Raw genomic sequence first — 9,820 nt, 5'->3', positions numbered from 1 at the left:
TAGTTACACATCAGTATTAGGAATAGGAAGAAGTTTTGAAACTGCAGACATTTTTTAGCATCTTAAATAGGATAGTATTAATACTACTATACAGCCCTGCGGCTTTAGCCAAAGTCTGTTTTGTGAGATTGGCAGCCCCTGCCAACAGTCTGGGTAATTAGCGCCCCCCTCAGGCTAAAGGTTTAGGGCTGAAGCACCGGGACCTCATGATAGAACTCACTCTCCAGTGTGTCATTTATAGAAATATCCTAGAATATACCTGTAATATAAATAGAAGGCAGACAAAGTATATGAATAGAAGGCAGACCACAATAATTTTACTAATTTTCAATGTATTTTTATTTAATATTATTGTCAGTGGCACAAACTAGTGACCCAGGGGCATTAGGTGCTCCGACTTGTTGCCCCCAACACTCCTGGTCCATATCACTGCCGGATTCTCGGCCCGTCTGTCGTATTCTCCTCTTGATCATTTTATACTGATCTCTGTAACAGTACCTACCCCCGGTGGGCTATGGAGGAGGTCCCCCCCGTCCCACTAGACCACCAGGGTTGGTAGCGTTACAAGAATTCAGATGATGCATCTTGTCTGCGCCGTTCCCGAGTTCAGTGTAAATAATCCATAGCTCGGGAGCTTCGAATACGGACCTAGGGACCTCAATGCAAACTTCTGGCCTGGTTAATTATTTCCATCCCCAACACCTCTTCTCCATAACACCAAAAGATTCTTCATTCCAGGCCCATTGAGGTCCATGTGTTCAAGGCATTCTTATGCCACATATTTATAGGCATTTATGCTTTTCATGTTTCCACAATATATTCAAGTTCTTTTAAGGCCCATTTGGTTTCTTCCCACAATGGTTCTGGGATCATGTCTGGCTTCAGTTCCAGGGATTTTTTAGATTGCTGAGAAGATTCCGTTCTATTCCTCTTGGGAATAAATGGGGCCTGAATTTGTTTTTTCATAAGAGCTTCCCAGTCGAATCCCTATAAAACAGGAAAACATGGAATATTGTATCAGTGTATTCAGAGAACATAATAGTATTGCTTGCTGGGCAGAAGCATATGTTTATAGTGGGTATGAGCAGGAATAAATGAACAGACAGACCCACATCAATCAATTAAAGATGGCTGCCAGTAAAGATGCCTAAACCACATACCTGGAAGAAAGCTGAGTTCTTTATATCCTCAGCCCCGTGTTCTCCTGCTCCAAGGCGATTATGTGGAGTTTTGTTCAGGAGCTGTAAAATAAATTGTTGTTACTTATAATAAAACATAATAGCCCAATCCCAATAGCACTTCATTATAAATGAGGGGTAGCTGGGAAATTCAACTCAACTATTTATACAGGGGACAAGAGGAATAATGCAATTACAAACGGAATCACAAAGTACAAACGCAGATGACAATATGTTCTATACAGTGCTGGGAACTTACATTTACTAATATACTGCAGGATTCCACAGTTAGATGTTCCGGATATGTCGGCTCAGAACTGGTAATCATCGCAATAGTCCGAGTTTCATCCTTTCCTCGGAAGGGCAACTGTCAAAACAAGCAGAATTTGTTAGAAATCAGAGTTATTTGGGGAATAATATTAACCTACGATGGCTGACAGTGATTCCCTATTTCTTTGAATAGATACTTACATTTCCAATAAGCATTTCATAAATAATAACGCCCAGCGACCACCAGTCTACGGATCTTGTATAGTAGCCCTCTCGGAATATTTCTGGGGCCATATAATACAGAGATCCACATTCGCTGTAGGCTAAGGTGTCATAGGTCATTCCTAAAGGAGAAAAAGAACAATAAGTGAGATCCTTTATCCATAGAAAGATTCTATTTATTGATTAGGTAGCTGAGCTGCTGGGCGCTGCAGAACCTCTTGTTACACATTCAGTGTTAATAACATGTAGATACAGCTCAGCACTTGTGTCTGATGTAGGTTCTTGTGTTGTGCTGTGTCCCTGGTTATAGTAACCAATATGCCCCCTGATTATACAGTACCCAATAGGCCCCCTGTTTATACAGTACCCAATATGCCCCCTGTTTATACAGTACCCAATATGCCCCCTGTTTATACAGTACCCAATATGCCCCCTGTTTATACAGTACCCAATAGGCCCCCTGTTTATACAGGACCCAATATGCCCCCTGTTTATACAGTACCCAATATGCCCCCTGTTTATACAGTATCCAATATGCCCCCTGTTTATACAGTACCCAATAGGCCCCCTGTTTATACAGTACCCAATATGCCCCCTGTTTATACAGTACCCAATATGCCCCCTGTTTATACAGTACCCAATAGGCCCCCTGTTTATACAGTACCCAATATGCCCCCTGTTTATACAGTACCCAATATGCCCCCTGTTTATACAGTACCCAATATGCCCCCTGTTTATACAGTACCCAATATACCCCCTGTTTATACAGTACCCAATATGCCCCCTGTTTATACAGTACCCAATATACCCCCTGTTTATACAGTACCCAATATTCCCCTGTTTATACAGTACCCAATATACCCCCTGTTTATACAGTACCCAATTTACCCCCTGTTTATACAGTACCCAATATGCCCCCTGTTTATACAGTACCCAATATACCCCCTGTTTATACAGTACCCAATATACCCCCTGTTTATACAGTACCCAATATGCCCCCTGTTTATACAGTACCCACTCATCTTACCTTCTCTGCTGAGTCCATAGTCTGCAATCTTGGCATATCCATCGCTATCCAATAGGATATTCTCTGGTTTTAAATCCCTGCAATAAAACAGAAGACCATTATAATATTCCATTTTTATGACTAAAGCTCTACGCCTGTTATACATTGTACATTGTATATTGTACATTGATGCTTACCTATGGGCGATGTTATGTTCATGCAGGAACTGCAGGCCAAGTACAATGCAGGCTGCATAAAATCTGCAAAAAAAGGAGGAATTGTATTAGTTTTATATCTACCTTAGTTTATTTTATTACATGCACTCTGGTTCTTTTCTCACCAAAAGTCCTACGGCGCAATGTAACTGGGATATAAAAGATGGCGCAGCCATTAATATGGGACCTGCCACCCACTCCCTTTGCGCTTTTTCCCCAAAGTGTGTTTGCCATTTGCCACAAATGCTTGTTACATGAATAAAACTACTAAACTACAAATATCTCAATACTGAATATTGTGCTGATGCATGTGTTCCTGTCTGATTAGTGGTAAAGAAACCAATGTCCTATCAATGGATTGCCCCATAATAATGCCATTATACAGGCACAGTGGGAGGAATGCTATAGGGATATCCCCCATGGGAACCTCTGTAAAGGCCCAGTGGTACTTACTGAGTTCTCTCTACTGATATTCCATCCTCATCCAGTTGGCAAACCAAGTCGCCCCCTTCAGCATAGTCCATAGCAAAACAGACATGATGTTCTGTCTGAAAGGAGGCGAATAATCCAACTAGGAAATGGCATCTCTCCTTATTCGCCAGCATAAGGATGCGCTGCTCTAGCACAATTCTGGGAAATAAAAAACATCAACAAGTCAATACATAAATGATTCACTTTATACACATGGAATCAAGTCAGTGGAGTAGAGATTATATATTTTATATGAGGGTTTGTTACACATGGAACCCAATGCGAGGGGAAACTTTAGCAGAGGAAAGAGTAACACAGGCTTTTCAGTGCCTATTATTTAATTATAGGAGAGGGAATCAATATTTGTACAATGCTAAATCATTCTTGTAGCCATTACTTACTGTCCAAATGTATTGTAGCTGTTCAGGTCGTGCATTTCTATTGCCTTCAGTGCAACGATCTCTTTTGTTTTTCTGTATTGTGCCCGATACACCTGAAACAGGAAAATGCCAGAATATAATATACATATTTGGTGCCTCATCTGTTAGTAGGGAATAAAATAGAATGAAAATCAATAGAAAACAAGCCCAGGCCGGGATGCAGAGAGACCAAGATGCACGGATTTGGCCGTAACAAGCTTCGGCAATAGGGAAACCCATAGTGACCAATCTCACAAGGTTCAACCACTAAATACCTATGTAACCGTGACTGTATTCATGAATATAATAGTAACCGATTAACTTACTTTTCCAAATGAACCGTCACCAAGCATTGATTGGAGCTGAAAGTCCTCAATAGATGGTGCAATTCTCTCAAACCTAAATGGAAATATATATTTATTTAAACTGGTTGCTGTTTGTGTGTGTATCAGCGTTATTATGGGGGTTCTAATAGAACATATATATGCACAATGGACAGGCCTCTATCCCATCCCAAAGGGAAAACAAACATATCTTGGAATTATTACCTTGTGTCGACCTCTGTCTGGTTCAGGGCAGTATCAATTATTTCTATAAGATCATGGAAATGTGTCTTTATCTAGAGAAGGGAATAAAATGCCATTAATTCAAGTCCAATTTATAGTACAGTCTCCCTGTACCTGACTATTAATTGTAAAGTATAAGGCTTACCCTCAACTCATTGGGAGAATCACATGTTACACGTTCCTCTGATGATCCTGATTAGAAAAAAAGAAAAAACAATTGGTTGAGATCGGAGTCACTAGTTTGGAACCAATAACCATAGAGAATTGAAGGGATAACATGAATGTTCAGACTAAAGTGTCTTCCAACTCTGTACTTACACTAACCATACAATTATATACAGTATATATATATATTGTTCTGTCTGCCTGTTCTGATGAACTGGGCTAAGATTGAGAGATTTAGCTTAACATATATTTAGTACATGACTCCAGCCTGGGACTGTTACTGTGTATGTGTGTAAGGAACAAGCAAGTCAGATAAATATTGCTTACGATCTGCCTTCTCTATCTTCTTTTCAAAGCTGTTACTAATGTAACGGCTTCCTGCCTCAGCCCTTTGGCTGCCTACTGACTCCCCATCTGCTTCTGGAGAAGAGATGGGAGAAGCTGCCATGCTCTGAGGGTCCTATTATAGAGATTCAATGTTAAAAAAGCATTTTATATGGAATAAAATAACATTAGAAATATCAAAAGTTACATTAATAAAAGGGAATCGGCGCACTGCGGCCATGGAACTCCTGGGTGACTTATACAATACTTATATTTATGGAGATGGATCATTTTACTCTCCATATAACAGAATTACAACTCGTGTCAAACAACAAAACTCACCTTTTCCAGGACTTCATTCTCTAAAATTCTTTCATATAATATATTTTCCTCTTCACTCTTCAATATCCGTCTCTTGGATTTCATTTGTTCTTCTTTCTTCTGTATTTTCATTCTTTCCCAAATAAGCACATTATTCAGTTTGCGCTTCATTATTAATCCATGGGCTTCTTTTTGGGCTTCTTTATTTTCAATTTTCATTTTTTCCCAAATTAGCACATTTTTCAGTTTGCGCTTCATTATCTGAGTATTGGCTACCTCTTCCCTTTGTTCTTCTAGAACTTTTATTCTTTCCTTGAGTAGCACATGTCTCAGTTTATACTGCATAGCCTCCATCTTGGCTTGCTTTTGGAAATCTTCCTCAAGAATTTTCCATCTCTCTTTCTCTAGATTTCGCAGTCTCTGCTGCATCTTAAATATATTCGCTTCTTTTCGAGCTTCTTCATCTAGAGTTTTCCTTCTTACACTCACTTCTTTCTCTCTTGTCTGTCTCTCTGTATCCTGTATGTGTTCCTCATACAGTTTGCGTGTAGCCTCTGAAGAACCACATTGTCCTGGGACAATGGGTTGGGCTACAATTTTACTGCAGCTAGAATCCTATAAAATTATAAATATTAACCATTAGGCACTTAAGTGTTAAAATATTGAGGAACTTTGGTTGAATATTCTATGTACAGGTATGGGGCCTGTTATCCAGAATGCTTGGGACCAAGGGTATTCCAGATAAGAGGTCTTTCTGTAATTTAGATCTCCATACCTTAAGTCTACTAAAAAACAATAAAACATTAATTAAAACCCCCTCCCATTCTTCCCCCAATAAGGATTAATTATATCTTAGTTGGGATCAAGTACAGGTACTGTTTTATTATTACAGAGAAAAGGGAATCATTTAACCATTAAATAAACCCAATAGGGCTGTTCTGCCCCAATAAGGGGTAATTATATCTTAGTTGGGATCAAGTACAGGTACTGTTTTATTATTACAGAGAAAAGGGAATCATTTAACCATGAAATAAACCCAATAGGGCTGTTCTGCCCCAATAAGGGGTAATTATATCTTAGTTGGGATCAAGTACAGGTACTGTTTTATTATTACAGAGAAAAGGGAATCATTTAACCATTAAATAAACCCAATAGGGCTGTTCTGCCCCCAATAAGGGGTAATTATATCTTAGTTGGGATCAAGTACAGGTACTGTTTTATTATTACAGAGAAAAGGGAATCATTTAACCATGAAATAAACCCAATAGGGCTGTTCTGCCCCCAATAAGGGGTAATTATATCTTAGTTGGGATCAAGTACAGGTACTGTTTCATTATTACAGAGAAAAACAAAATGCATTTTGAAACTCTGAATTATTTGATTAAAATGGAGTCCATAATTCGGAGCTTTCTGGATAATGGGTGCCCGGATAACAGATCCCATACCTGTATTTAATATAAGTGTATTCAAAGTAAACAAATCTAAGTAATAGCTTCATATCTGGCAATGGCGAAAAGCGGATATTCGGTGTAAATCCATGCCTGACAAAAAATTTCACTCATCACTAATTATTTCCATAGGAAATCTAGATCTCCTTACCCTCTTACTACATCTAAAGATGCTGGAGATCCTTCTGCCGAGTTTTTGGAGTTTTGAAATCTTTGCTCCTGTGGAATAAAATGAAGATTTGTCAGAAAATGTGACTATTTTCATGATTTAAGAATGATCATATGGCAGCGAAGAAGGTTTGTGGTGTTAGGAATACAAATAGGAAAGAATGGGTAGAAATAAGGCAATGGCTCTCTCAGATACTGTACCTGAAGGTTCCTCGGCCTTTGCTTCTGCTCTTTCCTGATGATTAGTATCAGTAATAGCTGCAACTTCGGTATTATCAAGTTTTTTCTGAGGAGACAGAAATTGTACATTATTGTCCATTTACTTCATAAATCTTTAAAAGACAAAAAGAGAAAAGTTGTTGCCTTACCTTTTTGTTTAATTTGAAAAGATTTTTAAATAGATGTTTGAGTCTCTCACCCATTTCTGATATTCCTAAATCATAAAAAAAAACGTTTTTTATTATATTAATAATTTTATTGCTTATAATACTGAATATTGAAATCAAATTTCTTCTAAGCATCTGTGGCCAAATTGCCCCAAGGCCAACTAACTAGTAGCTAACCAGCAATTTGTAGTTATGACTATGCTAGTTTAGATTTCACAGGCCGGCAGTTTTAATACTAAGAATGTATTTTCTTTTTTTTCAATATATAAATAAATTATAAAATATATCAGATACTTACAAAAATTGGATGGGATCTCAAACGCTGTTATAGAAAATTTTGCTGATTAGCACCAAAGAGTCAACTGATGTCAACTAATCGGTAAATCACCAGCAACTAACCATTCCTGGGAAAAGAAGTTGTAGTGGTTGTGATAAGAGTATTATGACATCACAATGCAACCCTGGTTGCCATGGGAACAAGCCTGACTGGGAAGGGAAATCATTCCACTACCTGGGTGGTTGTGATTAGAGTATTATGACATCACCGAGTCTTTCTTGTTGCCATGGGAACAAGCCTGACTGGGAAGGGAAATCATTAAGTAGTTTAATGTTTTGGATAAGGGACTTTGTTTTGCACAACTAACAACTTATTTCCTACTGTTTAAAGGGGTCATTTACAAAGGCAGCCCCGGTGCCTAAAATCCCCATGCTTTTTAGCAATAATGCAGCATTTTCCCACAATGTAATCATAACTGTAGGACTATTCTTATTTGTGCCTGATGTGGTAAAATGCAAACAAATGCACATTTTGCACAAATCTGTCGCAATCCCACAGCGCAAGTGCGCATCAAGGCACAAGTATCTTTACTGAACTGCATCAATGTACGCAATCATTGCCGCCATTTTTGCATGGCTGCACTTGCGTCTGTAATCATAAATAAGCCCTACAGACAGTTCTGTAAGGAAACTCAATAAAGCACATTATGTTTGTGAGATACTAAATGACTGCAAGATACTAATAACTGTAACATAGGCAGCATTATAGGTGTTATATAGGCCTACTATGTAAGGAAGGAAAGGCTGATGGGAATTGCCTTTGGCTGGGACCCACTAGTGCTTGGGCTCACCAGCAGTTCCTATGGTACTGGGCCGGTCAGTTGACCCTGGGGAGGGCAGTTGGGACTCCTTGACCTTTAAATAAACAACATGTTTTTGTATCTGGAGTCAGGTGTATAGTGAGGCAGAGAGGTGCAAGTACTTCTATTATAATTCATAGGTGCCCTCCCATAAATATATCTATTATTTGTGTTTTAGCTGGGAATGCCCCATTCTTTCAGCTGCCAGCGAATGCTTGGAACAGCAGCTCCAAATCATACCCCCATTTATCCCAGTTTGGGTGACATAGTTTCGAATCCCAGTCTTATAAGGAAGGAGGTGGGGTTTCTAGCAGAATGGGGGGGTGTTTGGGTATAACTGGGCATGGCCATGAAGACTGGGGCCTCTATATTTAATTTCCAGATATGGGGACATACAGTATGCAGTGTATGTGTGATGTCTAGACATTCCGTGTGGTTGATGAGGGTTGTTGGGAGTTGTAGTTCACTGATAAAGAACTGTGGCTTGGACAGTCAAACATATTTCTTCAGGGGATCATTGGAGTTTCCCATATCCCTCTTGTTGTGCAGCGGGGAGGCCATTTGTCCTCTACTCTATGGTGGCAGCCAGGTGAGTGCACACTCAGAGCACACACCATATTGTTCTCAAGTGCACATACTCAATTAGCAGAGGAATGGATGAGTAGGGGCCTCACATAGTGGATCCCAACCCTGGAGAACAACCCCAAATCTTCAGGATCCCTAAGGGGAGCAGGCCTGTCCCTGCAAGATGAAGGGGTCCCTGATAGAAATTTGGATTTAGTTATCCTTTAATGGACCCAGCCCCCTCCTCTGCCCAGTTCCGCCTCTTCTTCAGGTAAATTAGGGCAAGTTTTCAATGGCAGAGCTCAGAGAAAATGCAATGTGTAAGCGAGATGGGGCCAAATCAGTAGGGAGATTTCCTATTCCCCTGGGCAGAGGTGCAGCAGCACTAAGGTGCGTGTTCTTCCTGGAAAATGGCCGCACTGTGTATCCCTGTCCTTCCCATCTACGTGCATGGGTACAGCAAAGTGCAAAAATATCATATATTGTGTCTGTTTGTTTTACTTTACCTTCCCAATATTAAATATTAAATGACCCCCCCCCTAAAATGTATCTCCAGAAACATGTGGGAAAGATGCCACGTCTGATACTTCTTATAGCCAACCCTTACTGCAGAAGCAACCAGTAGGTTCCAATATTATCTGTTACATTCTCTTAAAGGGACGGGATAACCCGGGGACTTGTAGTTCTGTGTCGGGAATGACACTTTTTTAACACCAAAATATCAGCTGCAATAGGTACAGCCCCCCCTTTCCAAATAGCCGACACCATAGTTCTGTATATTTCATACAACTGAAATTGTCCCTGAAACTTTCCTCAGTGGGCACGGCTGTATTTTTGGTGGTTGGCATGGTTACACATTTGCTGTGGTGCAGAGCAAACTGGGAGCCAGAGGGGATGCTGGGAGATCCCTGTAACATCCTGGGAAGTGAGCTCGTGGGGGGGGGCAGGCTCTGAGGTGACT

The 9,820-nt window shown here is 39.9% G+C and overlaps 1 protein-coding gene and 2 long non-coding RNA genes across 3 annotated transcripts; all 3 read right to left on the bottom strand.

Moving 5' to 3' along the window:
- Nucleotides 1-321: 321 nt before the first annotated feature.
- Nucleotides 322-1,415, bottom strand: LOC116412435. Its single transcript, XR_004223695.1, has 2 exons — nucleotides 1,161-1,415; nucleotides 322-987 (listed from the first exon to the last, which is right to left on the bottom strand). It is a non-coding gene; the product is annotated as an uncharacterized LOC116412435 (long non-coding RNA).
- Nucleotides 1,416-1,600: 185 nt separating this feature from the next.
- On the bottom strand, nucleotides 1,601-3,915 carry LOC116412033 (serine/threonine-protein kinase N2-like). The gene is made up of 5 exons (XM_031905307.1): nucleotides 3,764-3,915; nucleotides 3,345-3,521; nucleotides 2,874-2,936; nucleotides 2,698-2,774; nucleotides 1,601-1,792 (listed from the first exon to the last, which is right to left on the bottom strand). The coding sequence occupies exons 1-5, from the start codon at nucleotides 3,901-3,903 to the stop codon at nucleotides 1,626-1,628; spliced, it is 624 nt and encodes a 207-aa protein (XP_031761167.1). The 5' UTR covers nucleotides 3,904-3,915; the 3' UTR covers nucleotides 1,601-1,625.
- Nucleotides 3,916-4,120: 205 nt separating this feature from the next.
- Nucleotides 4,121-4,618, bottom strand: LOC116412114. The gene is made up of 3 exons (XR_004223561.1): nucleotides 4,493-4,618; nucleotides 4,330-4,400; nucleotides 4,121-4,180 (listed from the first exon to the last, which is right to left on the bottom strand). It is a non-coding gene; the product is annotated as an uncharacterized LOC116412114 (long non-coding RNA).
- Nucleotides 4,619-9,820: the final 5,202 nt, after the last annotated feature.

This window comes from Xenopus tropicalis, chromosome 7 (genome assembly GCF_000004195.4).
Source record: "Xenopus tropicalis strain Nigerian chromosome 7, UCB_Xtro_10.0, whole genome shotgun sequence".
In the NCBI taxonomy this organism is placed as follows: Eukaryota; Metazoa; Chordata; class Amphibia; order Anura; family Pipidae; genus Xenopus; species Xenopus tropicalis.
Note: the sequence above shows the minus strand (reverse complement) of the source record. Positions and strands in the feature narration are given on the sequence as shown.

What these genes read in the sequence shown, in the direction of transcription:
- LOC116412033 (XM_031905307.1), bottom strand. Translation starts at nt 3,903, where the DNA reads ATGAGGCACCAAATATGTATATTATATTCTGGCATTTTCCTGTTTCAG. An exon ending in AGCTACAATACATTTGGACA is followed by an intron (nt 3,522 to 3,763) that starts GTAAGTAATGGC and finishes TTTATTTCCCAG; the next exon opens with AATTGTGCTAGAGCAGCGCA. An exon ending in ATATCAGTAGAGAGAACTCA is followed by an intron (nt 2,937 to 3,344) that starts GTAAGTACCACT and finishes CTTTTTTTGCAG; the next exon opens with ATTTTATGCAGCCTGCATTG.